Source organism: Zonotrichia leucophrys, chromosome 11 (assembly GCF_028769735.1).
Source record: "Zonotrichia leucophrys gambelii isolate GWCS_2022_RI chromosome 11, RI_Zleu_2.0, whole genome shotgun sequence".
NCBI classification, from domain to species: domain Eukaryota; kingdom Metazoa; phylum Chordata; class Aves; order Passeriformes; family Passerellidae; genus Zonotrichia; species Zonotrichia leucophrys.
In genome coordinates this window covers 1,043,781-1,067,858 of record NC_088181.1, presented here as the reverse complement: position 1 = coordinate 1,067,858, position 24,078 = coordinate 1,043,781, and the positions used below count along the sequence as shown (strand labels likewise).

Here is a 24,078-nt window from a genome sequence, read left to right as displayed (position 1 = left end):
CTGGGCGGGCCCAGCTATGCTGGGCCGTGCTGTGCCAGGCCATGCCACACCGTGCTGGGCTGCGCTGCACTGTGCCATGCCATGCCAAGCCATGCCATCGGTCCCGAGCTGTCCTGTACTATTCTGAGCTATGCTGTGCCGAGCTGTGCCATGGCACTGTGCTCTGATGTGCCCTGCCGAGCCATGCCGAGCCGAGCTGTGCCATTCTGAGCCACACCACACCGTACCACGCCACACTCTGCCGCCCCATCCCATTCTGTGCCAAGCTGTGCCAAACAATACCGACCCATGTCACACCGTACCGAGCCGTGCTGTAACGTTCCGCTCCACACCGTGCCACACCGTGCCGTGCCAGGCCGTACCGAGCTCACCGCGCCGTGCCGTGCCCCGCTGTACCGCGCCGTTACTGTGCGGACCATCCCGAACCGCCCGGTGCCCCCGGCGAGCCGCAGCCCCTCCCGGCGGGCGCCTACAGCGGGCCCGGTGTCGGTGCCGGTTCCGGTGCGGGGGGCGTGGTCTCTCTCACCGCCCCGCCCCTCCCTTCCGTGGCCCCGCCCCCGCCGCGCCCCTCGATGCTAATGGAGCTAAATTATGGGCGTGGCCCCGTGTGGCCCCGCCCCGTATCCCCCGCCCGCGCTCGGCCGTACGGGATGGGGCTCCGTAGTGGGCGTGGCCTGGTGGGGCGTGGCCCCGCGTGGCCCCGCCCCGTCTCCCCCGCCCGGCGCGCCCCGCCCGCGCTCGGCGGTGCGGGATGGGGCGATGGCGCGGGCGGGCGCGGGGCCGCCGCGGGAGCTGTCCCTGGAGGAGGTGCTGAAGTGCTACGAGCAGCCGCTGAACGAGGAGCAGGCCTGGGCGCTCTGCTTCCAGGGCTGCCGCGCCGCCGCCGCCGCCCCCGTGGCCCCCGCGCCGCTCCGCACCGCCGACATCCGCCTCCGCGCCGACGGCTCCCTCCGCCTGCCCGCCCCGCCGCACGGTGAGGGCCGCCGCCGCCGGGGGGGGCGGGAGCGGGCGGCGCCCGCGCGGGGGGGGACGGGACGGCACCGCCGAGCGGGGCTTACCGGGGCTTACCGGGGTTTACCGCGGCTTACGGGCGTCGGGACTTGCTGGGTCTTACCGGGGGCACCGGGGCTTACGGGCAGCGGGAGAGGGGCATCGGGGTTTGGCGGCACTGGGAATTATCGGCACCGCGGGAGCGGAGCGCCGGGGTTTACCAAGGTTTAGCGGGGCTTACCGGCACCGACACCCGGGCCACCGGGACGTACTGGCACCGGGGCTTAGCGGAGCTTACCGACACTGGGAGCGGGGCACCGGGGCTTACCGGCACCGAGAGCGAGGCACCGGGAGCGGGGCACCGGAGATTACCGGCACTGGGATCCAGCACCGGGGCTTTCCTGCTCCGGAGCTTAGCAGCACAAGGAACGGGGAACGGGGATTTACCGGCACGGGGGCACCAGTGCTTACTGGCACCAGGGCTAAGCAGCACCGGGATCCGGGATATCGGGAATTACCGGCACCGGGGCTTGCTGCTGCAAGGAGTGGGGCGCTGGGATTTACCCGCACCGGTCCTTGCTGGCACCGGGAGCAGCCTACCGTGCTTACCGGCACCGGGATTTCTCGGCATCGGCACCCGGGGCACCGGGACTTACCAGCACAAAGAGCGGGGACCGGGGACTTACCGGCATTGGGACTTACCGGCACCGGTAGGGGGTGCTGCACCGGCGCCGGGGACGCGGAGGCACCGGGGGTACCGGCAGCGGGGGGGCACCCGCAGAGGCCCCGGCGCGGAAGAGCCGGTACCGGAGCGGCGGGTGGGCAGGAGTGGCACCGGAGAGGGGGGCAGGCATCGAGGCACCGGCAGCAGGGAGCAGCGCAGGGGGGCACCGGAGAGAATGTGAATACAGGGAAAAGGGAAAAGGGCCGGTCCCGGCACCGGGGAGCAGGACGGTGGCACCGGCAGGGATAGGGGTGAGCCGCAAGCCCCGGTCCCGGTAAGGGGACTGACAGCAGCACTGCTGGTACCGGTGCAAGAGTACCCCGGGGAGGGGGTGGGCACTGCTATCAGACTGGTGTGGCACTGCCCCGGCACTGGCACCAACAAGGGCACTGGCACAGGGTGACCCAGGGAGGCTGGAGCCAGGTGTGGGTGTTGGCGTGGCCCTGGCACCCACCGTGGGGCTGCAGGACACACGGCAAGGACAGATGGACAGACACATGGACACCCACACGGCACATCCACAGGCACCGCAGGGACCTTGTCCCCATTCCGGGCGCCGGGAGTGGCACAGGGACAGCCCCATGCCGACCTTTGCCCTCCCGCAGGTGGCTGCGCTGCCAGGTGTGGCTGTGGCGGTTCCGGGTGGCACCGGGCCGGCTGCCAGCAGTGACACCGGGTGGCCACGGGAGCACCGGGAGCACGGCCAGCGCCTGCACCCCACGGCGAGGCCAGCGGGGACGATCCTGCTGCCGTGGGGTGGCTGCGTGGCCTCGCCCACAGCGGGCAGGGACACTGCGTGGTCACCGTGTGCCCTCGGTGCCGGGGGCTGAGCAGACACCCGGGTGCATCAGGTGGCGCCGTGCCCAGGACAGGGACACGCACAGGCAGGGCACGTGCCCCTGGCACGGCGTGGCCACACCGGCTGCACTGGTCCTGCATGGGGATGGCCCACGCCCTGCCCTGAGCCACCGCAGGGCTGGAGACTGTCACCTGCCAGTGCCACCTGCCAGTGCCACCTACCAGTGCCACTGTGCCACTCCCAGGGATGAAGCAGTGAAGCCTTCACAGTGAAGCCTGAGGCTGGGAGGGCTCCGGGTGCCCCTGGGTGCCACTGCAGGCATGGCACCAGCCTGGCACATGGCTTTGCAGCTCTGCCAGGGCACAGGGCTGGATTGGGGCTGGGTGAGCCAGCAGCACCCCCTGGAACCGCTCCAGCCCCCCATCCTATGGGAATCCCCCCTCAGCTGTGCCCCAGTGATGGGCAGGAGCTGCTGGGACCCACTGGGTGGCATCCCAGGGGCTGGTACTGCAGTGGGAGCCGGGCACAGTTCAGGACATGGTGTTTGGATGGGTTTGTTTGTGGTACCATGGCAGGGCACCACTCGTGCTGCCTTTCCTGTCCATTCCTGGCTCGCCCATGGCTGGCACACGACTGGCACATCCTGGTGGCTGCCGCATTGATCAGCTCAATGCAGAGCCAATGATGAGGGAGGCAGAGCCGGGAGCCCTGGGGACACTGCAGAGGCCACTTGTGCTCCTTTCCCTGCGGCTGCCAGGAGGGCTCAAGCTGCCCACATCGTGTCCTGGGCTCCCTGTGTGTGCCATGCGCCAGCTGTGCCTGCCAGTCCCCACATGCCATGCCTGTGCTGCTGGTGCCCACACTCCTGCTGCCCACACTGCCAGTGCCCACATCCCACAGGGGTGCAAGGGGCATCTCCCCATGCACACAGAGCTCTCAGCTCCCTCCAATCCTGGTGATGAGGGGTACATGGGTGCTTGTGCCGCCTCAATGTGCCCTTTGGGAGGCTGTGCCAGCCTGTCAATAGCAGGGCTCAGTGTGCAGTGCCCACTGTCCCTTGGAGCCGTGCCCTGGGACCAGGAGGGCACAGGATGAGCTGGGGAAGGAGGGAGGAGCAGGGGGGTGTGAGCAGGTTCAGGGAGGGGTAGGTGGGTACCACATCCCGGGGTGATGCGGGGTGGGATGCTCAGCACGGGGCCGTGGGTGCCAGCTGTGACTCTGCCCTCCTCCCCAGACCTGCCCGCGCTGCTGACGCCCTCTGCCGAAGCCCAGGTACGTGGGGGCCGGTGACCCGCCCCGTCTGCCATCCCGGCCCGGGGTGCGCTGGGCACGGCCAGGGCACGGCCTGCCCTCCTCACCCGGGGCTCGCAGCTCCTGGGACGGGACCCAGCACCGAGGAGGGGCCGGGACAGCTGTGCCCGCGTGCCTGCTGTCCCCGCCGGTGCTGTCCCCGCAGATGGTGCAGTCGCTGGGCTTTGCCGTGTACCGGGCGCTGGACTGGGGGCTGGACGAGAACGAGGAGCGGGAGCTGAGCCCGCGCCTGGAGCAGCTCATCGACCTGATGACCAACAGCGACTCCGAGGACAGCGGCTGCGCCACGGCCGACGAGGGCTATGGGGGGCAGGAGGAAGAGGAGGAGGGCGCCGAGGGGCAGCCCCGCTCGGTGCGCACCTTCGGGCAGGCCATGCGCTGCTGCGCCGCCCGCCTGGCCGACCCCGCGGGCGCCCCGGCGCATTACCAGGCCGTGTGCCGAGCCCTCTTCGCCGAGACCGTGGAGCTCATGGCCTTCCTCGCCAAGATCCGCGACGCCAAGGAGGTGAGCCTGGTGCCCGCTGGCACCGCGGCCCTGCCCAGGAAACCGCCTGCAATGACGAGGGGCTGGCGAGGCTGCAATGCCCCCTCTGCCCATCCAGCCGGGGCTGCCGGTGTTTGGCCGTGCAGCCCCTCCCAGCCTGCCGTGCTGGCTGCAATCAGGAGTCGGGGTGCACCTCAGTGCTGCAGCCCATGGCACAGCCCTGGCTGGACCTTCAGCGCCACCAGCACAAGGTGACAGCGTCTTGTGCTTCAACAGCTGCTGCAGAAGCTGAAGGAGGATGAGGAAGAGGAGGAGCGGCCGGCGGCGGAGCTGGGCAACCTGCGCAACACAGACTGGGTATGGCAGCGTGGCTGGGCACGGGGCTGTGCTGACCCCGTGTCCGTGTGTCCTGGGGGGTGCTGACCCCGTGTCCGTGTGTCCCAGGCCCGGCTGTGGGTGCAGCTGATGCGGGAGCTGCGGCACGGTGTGAAGCTGAAGAAGGTGCAGGAGAAGCAGTTCAACCCTCTGCCCACCGAGTACCAGCTCACGCCCTTCGAGATGCTCATGCAGGACATCCGTGCCCGCAACTACAAACTCCGCAAGGTCATGGTGAGCGTGGCACCCGTGCCAGCCCCCCACCCTCCATCCTGCCCCTCTCCAGCCTGGCACTGACCCCCTGCCCTCCCCAGGTGGACGGAGACATCCCCCCCCGCGTGAAGAAAGATGCCCACGAGCTCATCCTGGACTTCATCCGCTCCCGGCCCCCCCTGAAGCAGGTGAGTGCCAGCGCCGGGCCACCTCCCTGGCATGCCAGTGTTGGTGGGTCCATAAGTGCCATCCCTGAGGTCCCATCGGTGCACCCCACAGGCCTCAGAGCGGCGGCTGCGGCCGCTGCCCCAGAAGCAGAGGACGCTCCATGAGAAGATCCTGGAGGAGATCAGGCAGGAGCGGAAGCTGCGGCCCGTGGAGCAGAAAGGTACCGATGTCCTGTGCCCGCTGTGCTGTGTGCCACCCCCACGGCACTGAGCCCATCTCTCCGCAGGGTACAGCTCCCTGCCCTGCATCCCCCACGCCTGCGCCGGCCGCCTGAGCTCCAGCTCCTGCCTCGAGCTGTCCCTGTGCCCGGCCAGCGCCGTCCCTGCCCGCCCGCGGCCGCGCGTCCTGCTCAAGGCGCCCACCCTGGCCGAGATGGAGGAGATGAACCTCTCTGAGGCAAGGGAGAGCTGCAGAGGTGGGCACACACGGGGGGTGCCGGGGTGCCCTCGGTGACACGGTGCCCATGGTCCTGCAGGACGAGGATTCTCCAGCCACGGAGGTGCCGCTGAAGCGGGATCGCTCCTTCTCGGAGCAGGACCTGGCACAGCTGCAGAGCCAGCTGGGAGGGGACCAGGCTGTGCCCCAGGACCCAGAGCCGCTGCAGCCCGAGCCCCGGCCCCGCTCAGGTACTGCTGGGGTCCCCGTGTCCCTGTCTCCAGGGGTCTGTGCCATGCCTGGCAGCGGTGGTGGCACCGGGCAACACGTCCTTGCCACGGCCTCCCCGTCCCTCCCTACAGGCTCCGTCCCTGCCAGCTGCCACTCGCTGCCAGATGGCCCAGCCCGGCCCCGAGCTGCCCTTGGAGCTGTGGAGGAGAGGCCAGAGGATGGATCCAGCGCTGCCCCTGCCAGCAGCTCCAAGCACCTCTGGCTGGTGGGTTCTGGGGACACCAGAGAAGCATGACCGTGGGCACAGGGCAGCCTGGCACGAGGACACATGGTGGCTGGGGAGTCCTTGTGCCAGAGATACTCTGCCTGTGCCAGGGATGCTCTGCCTGTGCCAGAGATGCTCTGCCCATGCTCAGAGGCTCTGCCCTGGCACAGGAGTGCTCTGGACCGTGCCCTGTGCCACAGTGCAGTGTGACATTCCCCATCCCACAGGAGTTCAGCCACCCTGTGGAGAGCCTGGCCCTGACTGTGGAGGAGATGATCAACGTGCGCAGGGTGCTGGTCAAGGCTGAGATGGAGAAGTTCCTGCAGAGCAAGGAGCTGTACAGCAGCCTGCGGAGGGGGAAGGTGGGATTGGGGACAGGGGCTGGAGGGACTGGGGGTCATGCATCCCCACCCACCCCCAGCTCACCCTGCCCTGCCCACAGGTCTGCTGCTGCTGCAGGGCCAAGTTTCCTCTCTTCTCCTGGCCCACGTCGTGTTTCTTCTGCAAGCGGTGAGCACTGAACTGTGCCATGCTGTGCCAAACTGTGCCGTGTCACGGGGCTGGGAGGGCAGCAGCAGGGTCCCCACAATGGGCCCTCTCACCCACCTCTCTCTGTGTCCCCAGGTCTGTCTGTAGCTCCTGCAGTCTAAAGGTAAGGGACAGGCTCTGGGCAGTGCCACTGTGTCCCTGTCCCTCTCCTACTCCATCTTCTCCCCCTTCCTGCCCCATCCCACTCCACTCCTGTCCCACCTTGTCACTGTACCTATCTCTGAGCCATCCCCACCCCTCTGTGCCCTTGTCCCTGTCGCTGTCCCGTCCCGCCCTGACTCCCGCATCCCGCAGATGAAGATGCCTTCCAAGAAGCTGGCTCACATCCCCGTCTACGCGCTGGGCTTCGAGAGCCTGCCGGGCTCGCTGCTGCCCAAGGCGCCGCCGCTGCGCCGGAGGGAGCCCTTCCAGTGAGTCCCCGAGCCTTCCTCCCCATCCCTCCTCTTTCTCCTCCTCGTCCTGCTCCTCCTGCGGGGGCTGACGGGGTGCCCTGTGCCGCAGCTCGCTCTCGGGGCCGTGCTGGCGCCGGGTGGAGGAGGAATTCCCGCACATCTACGCCCAGGGCTCGGTCCTGCGCGACGTCTGCTCGGACTGCGCCGGCTTCGTGACGGACGTGGTGAGCTCCAGCCGCCGCAGCGTGGCCGTGCTCCACGCCAGCGCCGCGAACCGGCGCCACGCCAAGGCGCGCTCCCTCTACAGCGACGCGTGGCTCCCGTGAAGAGAGCGAGGGCCGGGAGCCCCGGTGACGGTGGCCGCGGGGGTGCCGGTCACCCCGGCCGGCACAGCCCCCCGATGTACATATATACATAGGATGGATACACACAGCTTCTATATTTATATACGTTATGGACCAAGGGGCCAAAGGAGCCGCTCCCGCTGTCCCTGCCATGCCCTCGTGTCCCCGCCGCCAGCCCCGAGGGGACGGATCCTGCCGTGGGACACCCGCAGCCCCCGGGATGACGGATCCTGCTGCGGGGCGGCTCCTGGGGGATGGATCCTGCCGTGGGACACCCGCAGCCCCCGCCTTCCCTCCCCGCTTCTGTGCCAAGCCCTGGCTGTGCCGGGGTGCCCGGTGCCCTGGGCTGGCATGGCTGTTCTGTACGTCCCCTCCATAATAAACCCGCTGGGCTGCCCTGGGGCCGCGTGGCTGCTCCTGAGTGCGCGGGGGAGGGGGGTAAGGGTGCTGCGGGCCGTGGGGGGATCGTGGATCGGGGCACTCCGTTTCAGCGTGCGCATCTCCCACCGCCATCCCTCCTCTCCCCGGGCTGTGCCCATCCGTGACCCCGCACAGCACCGTGGGAACACCGCGCTCCCCACTCCCGAGCTCCCAGCCGCGGGCCCAGCCCAGCCTGTGCGCCGGTACCCACCCGTGCCCCGGTTCCCGTGTTCCGGTTCCCGTTTCCCGGTTCCCCGCCCCGGGACACATTTCACGCCCGGAGCGCCACGGAGATCGCGACGCGCAGGGGGCGTGACCTGCTTAGCATCAGCCAATGGCTGCGCGCGGTGTGGGTGGGCGGGCCCGGCGCGGGGCGGGCGCGCAGGCGCAGTGCGGGCGCAGGCGCGCAGCGGGCGGGGGCGATGTCGCGCCGGGCCCTGAGGCGGCTGCGGGGGGAGCAGCGGGGCCAGGAGGGGCCGGGGCTGGGCGAGCTCGGCCTCGGCATCGACCCCGGCCCGGAGCGCGCCCGGGAAGGGGGACCGCCGCCAGCCCCCGGGAACCGGCCCCGCGGGCCGCCCCGCGCCGCCGTCAGCAACCGCTTCGAGCTGGTGAGGGGGGGCAAAGCCCGGGGTGCAGCGGGTGGGGACAGCTGGGGGGACAGGGACCGGGATGGCGGGGACTGGGGGACAGTGACTGGGGGATAACTGGGGGGCAGTGACTGGGGTGACAGCTGGGTGCGCAGTCGGGGACATTGCTGGGGACACTTGCTTGGGGCCAGCTGAGGTGACAGTCACTGGGGATGGCTGGAGTGACAGTGACCCGGGGGCAGAGGCTGGCGGGCTTTGGGGGTCACTGGGGGGAACAGGGGGACAGTGGCTGAGGGGGGCTCACAGTGGGGGTGGCAGGGGTGGCAGTGTGTGTGACAGTGTTTGGGGTCAGTGGTTGGGGTGGCAGTGATCAGTCTGGGTGATGGGTAGGAAGGGTGGGGGGCAGCAACTGAGGCTGAACTGGGAGGAAACGGGAGAGAGGCCTGGGAGGGCTGGGTTTGGATGCTCTCAGAGCTGGACTGGTGAAAATGTTTTTAGGAACATCCCTGCCACCTTCCCAGCACTGCAGGACCCCAGTGCTGGATGTCAGATGGGCCCTGCTGGGTCCTTGGGCCGCTCCTGCTCCCCTCCATGTGTGTGGCACTGGCCGGGCAGCCCCTGGGTGACATGAGGGGGGCCTGAACCTCCATCTGTGTGCAGGAGGTGGGCTGGAGCAGATCCCTGGGGAATGCTTTCCCTGCAGCTCATCCGTGTGTTTGCAGATCCCAGCTGAGGAGTCGGAGGATGAGGCGGCGGCCGGAGAGGAGCGGCTGAGCGAGCAGGACCCGGCAGGAGGGAGCTCTGAGGGCAGCAGGGACAGGAGCCAGGACGGGGCTGTGACACCTTCAGAGACACACGGGGATGGAGAGAGAGAGGGCCGGGAGGCTGAGCAGCCAGACAGAACGGTAACTGCTGCCAGGGACTCACCCCTGGGGAGGGTGGGCACGCTGGTGCTGGGACTGGGTTTGTGTGGGGACCCAGAGGGGTTCTCCAGCTGCAGAGAGGGAGGAGGCACCCAGGAAGGTTGTGCTGTGTCCACATTGTGCTGTGTCCATGTGAGCACTGAGGTCAGCCAGGGAGGAGTACTCTCAGGAGGCATTTGTTTTGGAGCAGGGGATGTGAGGAATTCAGGCAGTGTCAGGTGAATACTGAATCTCTTCTTGCCCGTAGTGATTTGTTGTCATTGGATGTCAGGATTCCTCCTGTGGTCTGTATCAGCCCAGAAGTGTCTCCTTGCAGGATTCTGTAAGGAAAGGGGCATTTAATTAACAATTTCCCATGGCAAGGCCTGCCCAGATCTCACCAGCAAAGGGGGTTGGCCCCTGGTCTCACTTGTTTGCTGTGCATTTGGGGTTTGTGTCCCTGGTTTGGGTGGCAGGGGAGCAAAGTCCACCCTCTGTGTGCATTCCAGCTGTGCCTCTGCCAGCCCAGGGGCTGTGGTGCTCTGGGCACTGTGTCCCTGTGTGAGCAGTGGCTCCAGGGGTCCTGACCTGGTGAGTCGGCTGTGCCAGCACTGCAGGACACACCTGTGGCTGCTCCCAGAGCTCCAGGTAGGACATGGCAGCCCTGGGCAGGCAGCTGCTGCTCCTGGCTAGAGCCAGGACAAGGCTTGGAGCAGCCTGGTCTAGTGGAAGGTGTCCCTGCTTAGACAGGGAATAAAAACTGGATAAACTTTGAGGTCACTTCCACCCCAAACCATTCCATGATGCTGTGGTCCCTTGCTGAGTTACCTGCTAGACCCTGGAAATGTGCTTGCCAGCTGTGCCAGGCAGGTTAGGGAGTGCCCCCAGCACCCTGAGCTGGAGCAGCTGCATCTGTGAGGAGAGGAACTCTGGCACTGGGACCTTTGTCAGGTGTTGGTTTCTGTGGAAGTGGGAGTGAAATTGGGAACTGTCCTGCACCCTGGAAAAGCAGAAATGCAGCTCATCCTGGGCACTGAGAGAGGCTGAAGCATTTCCTCCACACCTGGCACAGCTAAAACTGTTTCTCTCCTGATTTCATAGCCTCAAATATTGATGTGAAAGTCAGCTGAGGTTTAACCCTTTGTGAATCTTTGGTGCTTTCCTCCATTTTCTCCATGTGTCTTGATTTCCACCTGCTAACAAACACTAAAGGGTGAATTTTGGTTTCATTTAAGGACCCTCAGTGTGCTGATCCCTGTGGGAAATGCTCTTCTTCCCATGGAGCTGGCACCCCTGGGAATGCTGACAGCTCTTCCCTTTGTCTTTGCAGCTGGCAACGAGTAACAAGCCACGGAAGAAAAAAAAGAAAAGGAAAACCAAGAAAAATTCAGCAGGAGAGACTGTGGTATGTCTGTGTGTGTGCTCTGAGTCAGGGGCCAGGCTGGTTCCTCCAGTGGGGCTGGCACAGTGGGAATTCTGAGGGGACTGTAGGAGAGAGTCAAGGCAAAAAAAGCAATTTCAAAATTTAAAGTTAAAGAAGCCTCTTTAGGATCGTGGAATCCTGGAATGCTTTAGATTGGAAGGGACCTTAAATTTCTTATCATTCCATCCCCTGCCATGGGTAGGGAGACCAGTGTTGGGAACCCCAACAGATGGATTAAAGTCTCCTTCATTCAGTAGGAGTGAGGGTCAGGTGGGAGCTGGTTTCCTGCTGAGGTTTGGGTCTGAACTGTGCACAGAATTACAGAATCCTTAAGGTTGGAAAAGAGCTCCCAGATGGTGGAGTCCAACCTCCCTGTTCAGTTCAGGGAGAGTCCTTGGTCAGCATCCTGAGCCACTGGACTCTGGAGTGAAGGGCTAAGCCATGACAGCAGGGATGCTGATCCCTCCTCCCTGGGAATGCCACTCAGGGTGAGTTTCTGAGGTGGAGAACCCTCTTGGAGAGCTGTTTCCTTTCCCAATCCAGCAATACTGAGCAGCAGGGGATATGTGCCAGCTGCAGGCTGGGGGGACACCCAGACCAGTGAGGGATAATAAATACAGCCTCTGTTCAGCACTTCCATGCAGGGCACATTATCCCTTTCCTGTGTACACTCCACACACAGGGGCTAAATTTAGCTTGAAAAGGCAGCCTGGCAGTGCTGCTTGGGTGTCCTGAATGGAATTCTGTGTTCCACCCATGGGTCATCATGAGGAGGATGTGAAACAGGCACGTAAGAAATGTGTCACTTGTTGTTTGTTGGGGGAAAATGGAGAGAAATCAGGGTTCAAGTGTTGTATAACTGTTGGATGTGAGCAGCTGGATGGATTCCTGGGGTGGTTGGAAAATGGGGAATGGGAGACTTGGATTAAAGTCATGTGGGTGTTTGAGACCTTGTCATGAGGCTCACAGCAGTAACTTGGTGTTTCCATGGACAGTAGAGGGTGAAGGCTGGTTATTTAAATGTTTAAATGTCTTTGGACAAGGGCCTGGAGTGTCAGGACAAGGGGAAATGTCTTCCCACTATCAGAGGGCAGGGTTAGATGGGATATTGGAGGGAAATTCTTCCCTGTGAGGAGAGTGGTGATGCCCTGGCACAGGTGCCCAGAGCAGCTGGGGCTGCCCATGGATCCCTGGCAGTGCCCAAGGCCAGGCTGGACAGGGCTTGGAGCAGCCTGGGACAGGGAAGGTGTCCCCGCCATGGGATATGAAATGAGATGAGCTTTAGGGTCCCTTCCAACCTAAACCACTCTGGGTTCTCTGAGGAGCCACAGCCCCTGACCCAGGGAGGCAGCTGGGTGTGATGTGTGCTGGGTGACCTGCAGGCTGCTGTGACTCAGCCTGTGACAGAGGCCTTGGCTTTGCCTTTCTGAAGGAGGACAACGACCTGGAGGACATCGAGAGCCTTCTGGAGAGGATCGAGGACCCCCGGCTGGCCCCGCAGAGCCAGGGCGGGGTCAGCACCGACAGCCGGCCCCTGCTCTACGTGGAGCACAGGTACTGCTGCCTCCCTGCCAGCCCTGCCTGCTCTGAGGGACAGCTGTGGGCACAGGTACTGCTGCCTCCCTGCTGCTCTGAGGGACAGCTGTGGGCACAGGTACTGCTGCCTCCCTGCCAGCCCTGCCTGCTCTGAGGGACAGCTGTGGGCACAGGTACTGCTGCCTCCCTGCTGCTCTGAGGGACAGCTGTGGGCACAGGTACTGCTGCCTCCCTGCTGCTCTGAGGGACAGCTGTGGGCACAGGTACTGCTGCCTCCCTCCTGGCCCTGCCTGCTCTGAGGGACAGCTGCTCCCTGAGGAACAGAGCTGGGACCCTCCCAGTGTGACCAGGCCAGGAGCTCCACACCGTGATTGAAAGGGTTGGGATGGTTGTGCACATCTCTGCTCCTCTGGGAGCTGTGTTTGGTTGTGATGGGGATTCCCTGCTGCCAGGCCTGCTTGCAGAGGTGGCAGGACCAGGTTAGTCTCCAGAGGGACCTTCCAGCCTCAGAACCTCTGCAGAGGTGCCAGTAGCCCTGGTGTGTAGAGCTTGGCCATGGGATTCACTTGTGCTTCCAGGAACATCCCAGCCAAGGCTCCAGCTGCCCTGGAGAGGGCAGCAGCAGAACTCCCCAGCTCTGCAGCAGGGCAGGAAGGAAGCCTGTCCATGGAGCAGGGCCTTCCCTACCAGTGCTGGCAGTTTCAGTCTCCTTTCTCCACGCTGTGTCTGATCAGTGGGGAGTGTGTGACAGTTTGGGGGTTTTCCAGAGACACTTTGGGGTGCTAGGTGTTGACGGAGAGACTTGAGTGTGGCACTTTTTAACTGATGCAGCTTTTCTTTCTTCTTTCCACCTTCTCAGAAACTTGAATCCAGAGAATGAGTTGAAGAGATACTTTGGGGCTCGTGCTGTGCTCGGGGACCAGAGGTTAGTCCAGAATTTGGTGTTAAACCCTTTCCAAATCTGAGGAGGTGTGTCTATCCTGCCCTTGGCAGGGCTCATGGAGTCCCCAGTGCCACACCTGGGCAGGTAATCCCAGGCTCACGGTGTGTTACTCATTTAATAGTTGCTTACTGGGGCAGAGGAATATTTTCTGTGATACGTGCAAGGTGGGGAAAGACTTCTCCAGGCTTTCACTGGCATTTGCTTTTTCTTTTGCTCCTTTCCCCTCATTTATTTCCAAACCACCTTGAAAGTCCTTTCACTCAAGTTCACAGAGTGCAGGCACATAGATTTTGTGTGTTTCTCCACCATTCATCCCTTGTTGCAGTTCCAGAGCCTCTGGTCAGAAAGTGAATCCTGAATACTTTCAGCATCTCATGCCCCTTGTATCCAGGGGCCCTGGGAGCCTGTTTCCCCCTGGGTGTGATGTCTCTGCATTTATCCACTGCTCTGTGCTCACTGTCATCCACAAAATCGCTTGGAAAACCAAGAATGGTCTGAGCTGAAGGAGGGAGAGACTCTGGAGGAGCATTTGGTACTTGAGGAGGAAACTGCAGTTCCTTGGGATTGTCCTGTGCAGGGCCAGGAGTTGGATTTAATAATCTGTGTGGGTCTTTTCCACCTCAGGATAGTCTGTGATCCCTTTCTGAGGAGGTGTGGCTCCCTCGGAGTAGCCTTGATCCAGAATTGCTCCTCAGCCAATAAATTCTGCATTTTTGAGTACAGCTTCAACTAACCCAGTGGACATTTGAAGGCCCTGCTGGGAAGAGAGATGAGTCAGAGGGATGTGGGGCTCTCCTCATTGGACCTGGGGAGCTGCACAGAGGCAGCTGAGGGTTTGGCAGGGGTAAGAACAGGGAGAGGAGCTCTGGAGCTGCTGCAGGCACTGGCTGGCCTGGATGGTGCACACGAGGCAAAGCCTGAGCACAGGTGTGTGCTGTGTCTTGGAGGCAAACGTTGAGCTCTGGGCACAGCTCTGTGTAACTCTCTGTGGGGATGAAATAGGACCTCATTTTTCCCTCTAACATGGTTTCACTCTCCTGCTGTCAGTGCAGAGGAGCTGTGAGCTGTGTGTTCCCTCCCCAGGCCCAGGCAGCGGCAGCGGCAGTACGTGCGCAGCATGTGGCTCACAGCTCCCAAGAACACCTGGCCACGCTACAGCAAGACAGGTGAGGCCTTGGGGCTGCCTGCTGCCCTCTTTGGGGCTGCCTGCTGCCTCTTTGGGGCTGCCTGCTGCCCTCTTTGGGGCTGCCTGCTGCCCCCTTAGCCCCCTGCCCATGTGACATGGGTGCTGCTCAGGGCATGCAATCTAAGAGGGACCTGCTCCTCAGCTGGTGGAATACACCTTCTGCCTCAACAGAGAGCTCTGTGGAGTTGTACCTTAAGATTTGGGTTTGTTTCCCCTTCTTTTGGAGGTAGCAGGACGTGGGTGCTCCCATCTTAGCAGCAGAATTGGTGGATAGTGAGAAGTATCCCTGGGGAGAATGAGCAGCCTGGGCTTTTTGGGTGGGTTTGAGTGAAATTCTCTGGGAGTTTCCAAAACCACGTGTGTCTGTGGGCCCAGTGATGGTGTGGGAGAGCAGAGGAGGGTCTCTGGGGTACCCAGGTGTCCCCTGCTCCCTGCAGGTATCAGCATGCAGCTGCTGGACACGCGGAGGGGGGTGCAGCACTTCACCTTCGAGCACCACCGTGAGTACCAGCAGGTGCAGTTCAAGTTCCTGGACGCCGTGGAGTCCATGGACCCCAACAACATCGTGGTACGTTGCCTTGGTCCTGCTCTTCCCTCCTGTGCTCCTGCAGCCCCTTTCCCTGGGAGGCTGGGCTGCTGCATTCCAGTGGGATCGTTTGGGTTGGAAAGGCTCTGAGCCAGCTGTTCCCCCAGCACTGCCAAGGCCACCCCAGCCCATGTCCTCAGGTGCCACATCTACATGGCTTTTAAACTCCTCCAAGGATGGGGAATTCACCCCTGCTCTGGGCAGGCTGGGGCAGGGCTGGACAACACTTCTGGGGATGGAATTGTTCCAAATATTCAACCTGAATCTCCTCTGCCACAGCTTGAAGCTGTTCCCTCTTGTCCTGTCCCTGTTCCCCTGTTCAGCAAAGCCTGTCCCCACTGGCTGTCCCCTCCTGTCAGGAGTTATCCAGAGCCAGAAGGTTCCCCTGAGCCTCCTTTTCTCCAGGCTGAGCCCCCCCAGCTCCCTCTGCTGTTTCTGCTGCTCCAGACCCTTTTCCAGCTCCATTGCCCTTCCCTGGACATGCTCCATCCCCCCGATGTTTGTGTTGGGGTGAGGGGCCCAGAACTGACCCCAGGGCTGGAAGTGTCCCACAGGGGATTGGCACTGCCCTGGTGCTGTGGCCACACCTGGCTGACACAGGCCAGGTGCCCACCTGGCATCCTGTTCATGCACCCCAGGTCCTTTCCCAGCCACTTTCCCCCAGCCTGTTTCATTCACGGGGTTGGTGTGACCCACAAGCAGGACCCAGCATGCAACCACGTTGTCCTTCATCCCTGTGGCCTCATCCCCTTGATCCATCCTGTCCAGGTCCCTCTGCAGAGCCTTGGATTATTTATTTCCAGGCTTGTTTGGGCTGTTAGGACTTGTTTGGAGAGCAGATCCCCGTGTCCCTCTGTGTGGGGTGAGGCAGCACTGAGTGCTGAGCTGGGCTGTCACCTGGTTGAGCAGTGACCTCCTTGGTGCAGAGGAGGGCTGGTGGCTGGTGGCTGAGCCTTGGTGGCTGTGCCAAGCACGTGCCAGGTCACCTTCTGAGAGAGGAGCCCACAGGAACTGTCCCTTTGGCTGCAAGGGGGGGAACAAAGCCCCCTTGTCTCAGCTCCTAGCTGGGAAAGGAGGAATATTGTATAAACCCATGGTGAGCTGGCAATCCAAACTAACAGCTGTGCTATTTATAAACTCCTGCAAGGATGAAAAATGTGTCTTTTCTTGGTATTTCAGCAAAACAGCCTTTTGTGTGGGGAGTCCTTCATGCGTGTCCGAGCTCATTAAGCTGTATGGTAACATTTATAGTTTGGAGTGATAAGCAACAGTAAAATTGCTCTGCACCCAACTAAACCATAACTGAGGGATGTTTCTCTGAAAGGTCTGGCCACATGAGCTGGGATACATGCCCTGGAGATGTTCTTTAAAGAGCCCATTGTCTGCTAAATAAAGTTTACTTCCTTCTGCTTTCCCACCCTCGGCTCAGGCCCGTGGGGCTCTCTCCAGCTCAGCAGTTCTGCCTGGATTGAGGGATTTGGATTAAGTGAGCCAAAGTAATTCCTGTGCAGCAGTGAGTGTCCCAAGGACAGCTCAAGCTCAGTCCCCCACACAGGAGAGGCTTTCCATGGTGTTTTAATCTGGATGCTCTGACCCTCTTAGGGGGTCGGGCTATATTTGAGGACATTTGTACAGCTTGAAGTCTTCCTCTTTTCTGCCAAGGGTAAGATCTAACAGATGGGTTTGGCAGTTCCAGACAGTTTGTCCATGGTCACCACAGTCCTGGCATTGCTGGAGCCCAGCTCTGCCTTGCTGCTGTGGTTTCAGCACATAAAACATCACTTTTGGGGAGCTTTTTGTTCAGCGAGTGATTTTTCTGCAATTGCTGGTAGGTTCAAAGGTCACCCTTGGTGACCTTTTCTTGGCTTTTTCCCATCACAGAGCTCCATGTCCCCCCAAAAGTGGACTGGGAAGGAGCTTAAGAGTTTTGCCCCTTAAGGAAGAGGTTAAGCATCAGGCAAGGGCTGGGCCAGCCTGGAACATCCAGTCTTTGTGCTGTTGGTGGTCCCACTGGTCCCCACCCTGCAGATGGAAACTTTTGGAGCTTTGGAACCTTTAGTTTTTCAGTTTTAGGAGGAAAAAAAATCCCCAAACTAAACTGTGAGAAGATTTGTAGCTTCAGTATTTTTTACTGAACTGAGGTTTTAGGTACTTGAGAAAAGCTTATTTATAATATAATTAGTGAATTGAGAGAGTTTTTAGATTAAACTTCTCTTCTGAAGCCTGGAAGTAGATATTTATTTATTATTATTATTATCCATTACTACTGCTGATTCCTGGATTTGTAATAGATGTGTCCAAATGTCCTCTCAATTTCCAGAGAATGCAAAACCTGATCAAATGCTCAGAACTGTTGAGGGATAGATGAAAAACCCCAAACCTGTAACAGTGCCTGCATCTCATTGTCTCCTTTCCAAGGAAGTGGAGGAGCTGGGAGACATCTGGAGGAGGACAGAGAAGATGAGCAAAGGCCTGGCATGGGCTCTGCTGGAAAAGCTGGGAGGGAGCTGCCCAGGGGAGGCTGCCTTTGAGGGCTCCCATCCTGCACGTGGTGGGGACAGAGCTCCCTGTGCCCTTCCAGCTCGGGGGTGGATGTGGCAGGGTGGGATTAGGGAGCTCTTGGCACTGTGTGTCACACAGCTGGCTGCAGGCAGGTCCCTGGGTCAGTGACCAAATCCCTGCTGGTGACACAGAGTGTTTGCCGTGCTCTTGTGCAGCTGCTGCTCCAGATGAACCCCTACCACGTGGACTCCCTGCTGCAGCTCAGCGACGTGTGCCGCATGCAGGAGGACCAGGAGATGGCCCGGGATCTCATAGGTAAGCGTCAGGTGAGGAGCACATGTGTCTTTGTGCCCGGCTGGGCTGGGCACGAGCTGGTGTCCTCTCTTTGGGGCTGAAGGGAGTGCTGGGCAGTGCTGTGCTGGGCTGGTGTCCCTGTCCTGTCCCTGACACTGCCCTTGCTGTCCCCAGAGCGGGCGCTGTACAGCCTGGAGTGCGCCTTCCACCCCGTGTTCAGCCTCACCAGCGGCACCTGCAGGCTGGACTACCGGCGCCCAGAGAACAGGTGAGCAGGGCTGGGCACCAGGGGGGCTCAGCTGGAGCCCCTTTGGCCACAGCCACCAAAATTCACACTGCTGCTCACCCAGGGACACCCCTGAGTGTCCCTGTCTGCTGGGGGCTCCTGGGATGGTGCTGGAGCACAGGCAGCTCGTGCATGGAAGCTTCTGCACAAAGCATCCATTTTCCCAAGGGATTCCCTGCTGCAGTAGGAACTGTCCCTCCCTGTCATATCCTCCTCATGCCATTAGGACCCCTCAGCCCAAAATGGTCACAGAAATCCTTGCTGTGTGCTTCCAGCCATCACCCCCAGCACTCACACTCCTCCCAGCCCGGATCTTTATGTAACTCCAGCACTGCAGCTGCTGGGAAAGGTGACTTTATTCTGGGAATTTTCCAGTCAGCTGACCCAAGCCATCTCTCCCAAACTGCTGTACCTGGAGGGTGCTCACATTTCTGCCCCTCTGGCTGACATACTTTGTGCCATCAGTGACCTGTATCACCAGTTCAGGTGTTGGGCCTCCCCACTCTGTGTCCCTGTCCCCACACCCCTGGGACAGGGCAGGATGTGGGCTTGGGGGATTTGCTTGCATTGGTCCCAGTCTCCAGAGCAGGTTGTGAGTTTTCTGTCCCCATTCTTGCACAAAAAAGATAACAGAAACAAGAGATGGGAGCATGGCGGGGTCTGTGGCACTCCATGCCACACCACAATGTGATGCTTGGGGGTGTGGAGCTCTTGATGACCGTGTTCCCTATTTTGAGTGGCACAAAATGCTTCTTTCCACATCTGGCCTCTAAGTCCTGCTGGTGTTCCCATGCAGGGCTTTTTTCCTGGCTCTCTTCAAGCACCTGATGTTCCTGGAGAAGAGGGGCTGTCCCCGCACAGCCCTGGAGTTCTGCAAGCTCATCCTGAGGTGGGTGCCTCCACTGAGGGTGGAGTGGCTGGCTTTGGGGGGAACAGTCACCCCAGACAGGTTCTGCTGCTCCTGGGCTTGGTATGGGCTCATTCCCACCCCTTAGAGCTGCATGGATCTGTGCTGGTGCCCGTGGAGAGGTGATGGGTGAGGAGGGGCCCTGGCTCTCCTGTGAGTGCCAGACTGAGCTTGGGGGCTCAGCACAGCAAAGTGTGGCAGTGCCTTCAGCCCACTCAGTTTGTGGCCACTGATTGTCCTCCTGGCTGGTGGCAGGGGACTGTCCCCTCTATAGGGACACAGAGCACCACTCTGTCATCCTGCTGGCCGTGCAGGATGTGTTCCTGTTCTCTCCACTTGCTGAGTCACTGGATGTCACTGGGAGAGGCTGTTTGGCTCAGAAATCAGGGCAGCTCTCTCGGCTGTTGTGACACTGAGCTTGTTCTCTCCCCCTGCTCCCAAGCCTTGATCCTGAGGATGACCCTCTCTGTGTGCTGCTGCTGATCGACTTCCTGTCCCTGCGGGCCCGGGAATACTCTTTCCTGACCCGCCTCTTCCAGGAGTGGGAGGTGAGTGGCCAGCCGGTGAGGGCATGGCTGCCTGGGCAGCTCCCCGCCAGGTGAGCCCTTTGCAGGGGATCTCACAGCCCAGCTGCCAGCCCAGCAGCACTGGAATGATCCATAAAGGCTGGGCTGCTGGTTCCTGTAACCCTTGGGTCCTGCAGATAGTTGTGAGAGCTCAGAATTGCTCACTCAGCTGTGGGGGCACGGAGCCAGCGGCTGGGAGCTCACTTAGCCCCAGCAGGCAGAGCCCCAGCCCTGCACAGCCAGCTCTGCTGTCAGCATCACTTCTCGGTCCCTCTGTGTCCCTGATCCTGCAGAGTCACCGGAATCTGTCCCAGCTGCCCAATTTTGCCTTCTCGGTGCCACTGGCCTATTTCCTCCTGAGCCAGCAGGAAGAGCGCCCGGAGCTGGAGCGGGGCCAGGCCCGGGAGCGAGCGGCCCGGCTCATCCAGCTCGCGCTCATCATGTTCCCAAGCGGTGAGTCTGTCCCCTCTGGTGAGGCCATCCTGGGCCAGGGCTTTGTCACTGTCCTCCTGGGACAGCCGGGGCCGCGTTCCCGGCAGGCAGGGCTGCATTCCCGGCAGGAATTTGCCAGGGGCCTTTGGGGAGGCAGCCCTGAGTCACAGCGGAAGCATCGGGCAGAACGGCAGTGCCTGTGCCCAGTGGGGTGGGGAGAGAGCAGCTCTGGGCTCCTCACCCCAGCACAGACACCGAGGGGCTGGAGCCTGTCTGGGAAAGGGAACAGAGCTGCAGAAGGGGCTGGAGCATCAGGAGCAGCTGAGACTGCTGGGGGGCTCAGCCTGGAGAAAAGGAGGCTCAGGGAGTCCTGGACCTGCACAACTCCCTGACAGCAGGGGCAGCCAGGGAACAGGGACAGAAAAAGAGGGAACAGCCTCAGTTTGGTATTTGGAACAATTCCTTCCCCAGAAGTGTTACCCAGCCCTGGCACAGCTGCCCAGGGCAGTGGTGGAGTCCCCGGTCCTGCAGGGACTGTGACATGGCACCCGAGGACATGGGTCTGGGGTGGTCTTGGCAGTGCTGTGGGAATGCTTGGGATCAGTGATCTTGGAGGCTTTTCCAGCCTCTCAGTTGTGTGGTTCCATGATTCTGCCCACCCTCCCCAGAGCAGCTGATGCTCCTCCAGCACAGTGGTCAGGGGTGAGCAGGCTGGGGGAGGGTGAGAGCTGGAATGTTGGAGCAGGGAGATGTCTCACCTCCTCAGGGCTGCCCGGAGCAAGGACAAGCCAGTCTCCTTGGCTCTCCCTCCGAGGCACAGCTCTGTTTGGGATGTGCTCTCCCCATGGGTGCCCATCACTCTCCCTTTCATCCTGTGGGTGCTGCTGTCCATGAAAGGAGCACACAGCCCTCAGGCCCAGGGGAGGGTGTGTGCAGCAGGAAGAACCAGCTCTCCAACAGAGATTCAGTTTGTGGGGGCTGGAAACATCTTTTAGGCTGTTTGTTGGGGTGACTGAAATAATGCCCTTGAGAGCACAGGGACCAGCAGTGTCCTCACCCCCTCCTTGTGTCCTTGTTGGTGCCCCAGAGGGTGACCCCACCCCACACTGCCCCTTGCCAGACGAGCTCTCTGCCTTTGTGTTGCAGTTCTGATGCCGCTGTTGGATCACTGCAGCGTGCAGCCCGATGCCAGGGTCGCCTCCCACCCCTTCTTTGGGCTGAATGCCCAGATCAGGTAAGGCCTGGAGATGTTCTCAGCGAGGGGAAGGGATCGATTTTGCCGGCGGCGGGGATCTTGCATGCTCAGACAGCTAATGCAGAGCTTGTTTGGGTTCCCTGAGCAGGCTCATTTGGTAATGCCTCATTTGATAATCCTTTTGAAAATGGATTTCCATAATGGCCTGTGGATGGGGCTGACAGACCCACCTCAGCTCAAGGTGGACGGGTCAGGAGTTCAGCCCAGAGCCTGTTGGTGTGTGCAGGGAGGGAGGTGACGCGTGTGTCCTCCCAGGGCAGGCTGTCTCCAACCAGTCTGCCTTCCTGGACACGTGGTCTTCCTCAGCGTGCGAAGGCTCTCCCTCAGGCCAGGGCAGCATTCCCTCATTTCATGGCTCTACTTAGCCTAAAAATAGATGGAGGCAGAAGTTCTGGTGGAGGTGGATGGCAGTGTCCAGGCAGGAGCCTGCCTCTGATGTTCCCACGCCAAAGGGCAGCGCAGAGCTGAGCCCTGGCCGTCCCGTGAGGAGCAGGAGGAGGAGGAGGGTGCCGTGAGTAACAGCCCTGTCCCACAGCCAGTCGCCCGCCCTGAACCAGCTGACGTCCCTGTACGTGGGCAGGACACACGCCCTGTGGAAGGACCCGGCTGTCATGGCCTGGCTGGAGCCCCACGTCCACGAGGTTCTGCGCATGGTGGACGCCCGGGACGCGCTGGTGCAGGAGGCCGAGCACAAGTGAGCACAGAGGGTGCAGGGTTCCTGTGCCAGGGACAGAGGGGGACAGAGGGTCTGGCTGGGCAGCAGCAGTTCCCTGGGACAGGGCTCAGAGCCCCACAGCTGCTGCTCTGATGCCAAGGTCACAGCATGGCACCAGGAAGGCAGTGGCTCTTCCGTGCTTTCCACAAATGGGAATGTGGAGCTGAACATGCACTGCATGTCCTGCACTGCCTTCCCCAGGCCTGGCTGTCACCTGTACCCTGCAGACATCCTGGAGAGGGTGGAGGGGTGGCCTGGAAGGGCAGGGATAGCCACACAGGGCAGGTGAGAGCTTAGGAACACTTCCTAGTGCTGAGAAACAGGAGAGAGCTGTCAGGTGTCCTAAACCAAGGTCAATCTGCTCATTCCTGAGCTCTCTGCTCTTTCTCCAGAGCTCAGCAGCTCCCACCCCCTTTGGCTCCCTCTAAGCCAGCTCCATCCAATATGGCCTTGTCCCCCAGAGGCAGGGAAGCTGCTGACACTGCGCCTGGAGCAGCAGAAATGGGAATGTGCCTGCTCAGGCTCACTGCTCTGTCCCCTCCCTGTCTCAGGAGGAAGATCCGGTACCAGAGCGCTCCCAGGAACATCTACCGGCACATCATCCTCTCGGAGATGAAGGAGGCCACGGCAGCCCTGCCCCTGGTGAGGGCCTGATGGGCCACAGAGGCTGTGGTGGCACCTGTGTCCCTGCTGGGCCCATCCTAACCCCTGTCACTCATGGCTTCTGTGGGTGCCCATGTTTGCTGCTGCTGGATGCAGCCTTCATTCCTTCCTTTCTCTTCATCCCTTCCTTTCTCCTTCATCCATTCCTTTCTCTTTCATTCTTCCTTTCTTCCTGCAGGAGGTGACCTCCCAGCCAGTGATGGGGTTTGACCCTCTCCCTCCTCTGGATTCCATTGTTTCCTACACCCGCCCAGAAAGGTACCAGCTCCTGCCCTGGCACAGCCAGCCGTGTTCCCTGCATGCCCTCAGCCCCAGGCCAGGCTGGGCACTCAGGGCTGGCATCTCCCCCATGGCAGAGGAAGAGCTGTGGTGCTCCAGGCAGGCAGAGCTACAGGCTGGACTGGTCCTGCTGCTTCCCATGGTGGTCACCACTGGCCATTCCCAGCCATAGGGCAAAAGCCAGGGAAAACCCAAGTCATGGCTGACTGGGAGGGCTGGGGGTAAATGGAAATGTAGATACAGCCAGTCCTGGTGTTGGGGTGGTGCCGTGTGTGTGTTCCACACCAGTCCACTCAGAGTAGAGCTGGTAGGATCATGGAATCCTGGAATGGTTTGGGTTCAAAAGACCTTAAAGCTCATCTCATTCTACCCCCTGCTATGGGCAGGGACACTTCCCAGTAGACCAGGCTGCTCCAAGCCCCTTCCAGCCTGGCCTTGGTTGTGCTCTTAGTGACTGGTTTGCTCAGAGTTGCTTCTCAGAGTTGCCTGGATTCAGAGTCCCATTGGAACTCCCCAGTTCCCTCCCTCAGGGCTGGTTCCAGCTGCACCATGGTTCTCCCAGCACCACCCACATCCCAGTGAGGAGTCACAAACTGGGCTGTACCTTCACCATGGTGCCACTTGTGTCTTCCAGGACGAGCCATCCCTCCAATGAAAGCACTTTATCCCTCTTCTTCCGCTCGCTGTTGCCAAATTTTAACTTGCAGGTGAGTGCAGGCTGGGATTTGGGTGCACCGTTCCCCCATGGTGTTCCTGCTCCAGGAGCCACTGCTGGCAGCAGCCTGCTGCTGGTTTGGCCCTGTCCCTGTCCCTGTCACCACGGTGCTGCTCTCGCAGGGGGACGTGCGGCACGACGGGGACGACGAGGCCGGGGCGGCGCAGGACCTCAACCAGGGGGTGAACCGGCTGATGGCGGCCATGCGGGACATGCTGGCCAACATCCAGTTCCAGGAGCCGCCCCGCGAGGACAATCCCGAGGGCGACGGCGACTGGGACTGAGCCGGGCTGTCCCTGCCCGCCCAGGGCCTCTCTGTCACCCCCTTTGTGTCGCACTCCAATAAAGTCACACAAACGGACTGGCCGTGGCAATGGGCTCTTCTGGGGAGGGGGCTGCAGCCATGGCGTGGTCTCCATCCAGGGAGGGGGGCTGACAGCCATGGGCCTTGTCCAGGGCTCCTCTCTCTCAACAGGGGACAAGGGCTGTCTGAGCATGTCCGAGCTAATCAACAGCAGCTGTCCCTTGTCCCCATGGCAGCTTAGTCCCCTTCTGGCCTCCTCTACACACAATTTCCATCCTATTCCCCTCCCTGTTCTCC

At 61.4% G+C, this 24,078-nt stretch overlaps 2 protein-coding genes across 3 annotated transcripts; both read left to right on the top strand.

Moving 5' to 3' along the window:
- The first annotated feature begins 715 nt into the window (after positions 1 to 715).
- SPIRE2 (spire type actin nucleation factor 2) lies at positions 716 to 7,682 on the top strand. Of its 2 annotated transcripts, none has more exons than XM_064723239.1 (15): positions 716 to 973; positions 3,748 to 3,785; positions 3,970 to 4,329; positions 4,585 to 4,665; positions 4,753 to 4,917; positions 4,998 to 5,084; positions 5,176 to 5,284; positions 5,351 to 5,520; positions 5,600 to 5,750; positions 5,862 to 5,995; positions 6,223 to 6,357; positions 6,438 to 6,505; positions 6,620 to 6,647; positions 6,839 to 6,954; positions 7,046 to 7,682. In XM_064723239.1, the coding sequence occupies exons 1-15, from the start codon at positions 760 to 762 to the stop codon at positions 7,260 to 7,262; spliced, it is 2,073 nt and encodes a 690-aa protein (XP_064579309.1). In that variant the 5' UTR covers positions 716 to 759; the 3' UTR covers positions 7,263 to 7,682. The 2 variants fall into 2 exon arrangements, with proteins under 2 accessions (XP_064579309.1, XP_064579310.1); XM_064723240.1 differs by lacking the exon at positions 716 to 973 and adding an exon at positions 1,045 to 1,965.
- A 416-nt stretch (positions 7,683 to 8,098) lies between these two features.
- On the top strand, positions 8,099 to 23,838 carry TCF25 (transcription factor 25). Its single transcript, XM_064723152.1, has 18 exons — positions 8,099 to 8,308; positions 9,010 to 9,192; positions 10,520 to 10,594; positions 12,045 to 12,166; positions 13,008 to 13,073; positions 14,175 to 14,257; positions 14,715 to 14,845; positions 17,581 to 17,680; positions 17,834 to 17,927; positions 18,742 to 18,834; positions 19,295 to 19,400; positions 19,712 to 19,871; positions 20,997 to 21,084; positions 21,641 to 21,799; positions 22,372 to 22,462; positions 22,662 to 22,741; positions 23,397 to 23,469; positions 23,600 to 23,838. Exons 1-18 carry the CDS (start codon positions 8,123 to 8,125, stop codon positions 23,759 to 23,761), a joined length of 2,052 nt encoding a protein of 683 aa, XP_064579222.1. The 5' UTR covers positions 8,099 to 8,122; the 3' UTR covers positions 23,762 to 23,838.
- The last annotated feature ends 240 nt before the right edge of the window (positions 23,839 to 24,078 follow it).

Coding starts and splice junctions, on each gene's coding strand:
- TCF25 (XM_064723152.1), top strand. CDS start 8,123: ATGTCGCGCCGGGCCCTGAGGCGGCTGCGGGGGGAGCAGCGGGGCCAG. Junction 17,928..18,741: donor TACCGGCGCCCAGAGAACAG/GTGAGCAGGGCT, acceptor GTTCCCATGCAG/GGCTTTTTTCCTGGCTCTCT. Junction 18,835..19,294: donor TTCTGCAAGCTCATCCTGAG/GTGGGTGCCTCC, acceptor CCTGCTCCCAAG/CCTTGATCCTGAGGATGACC.
- SPIRE2 (XM_064723239.1), top strand. CDS start 760: ATGGCGCGGGCGGGCGCGGGGCCGCCGCGGGAGCTGTCCCTGGAGGAG. Junction 974..3,747: donor CCTGCCCGCCCCGCCGCACG/GTGAGGGCCGCC, acceptor CCTCCTCCCCAG/ACCTGCCCGCGCTGCTGACG. Junction 5,751..5,861: donor CGAGCCCCGGCCCCGCTCAG/GTACTGCTGGGG, acceptor CCCTCCCTACAG/GCTCCGTCCCTGCCAGCTGC.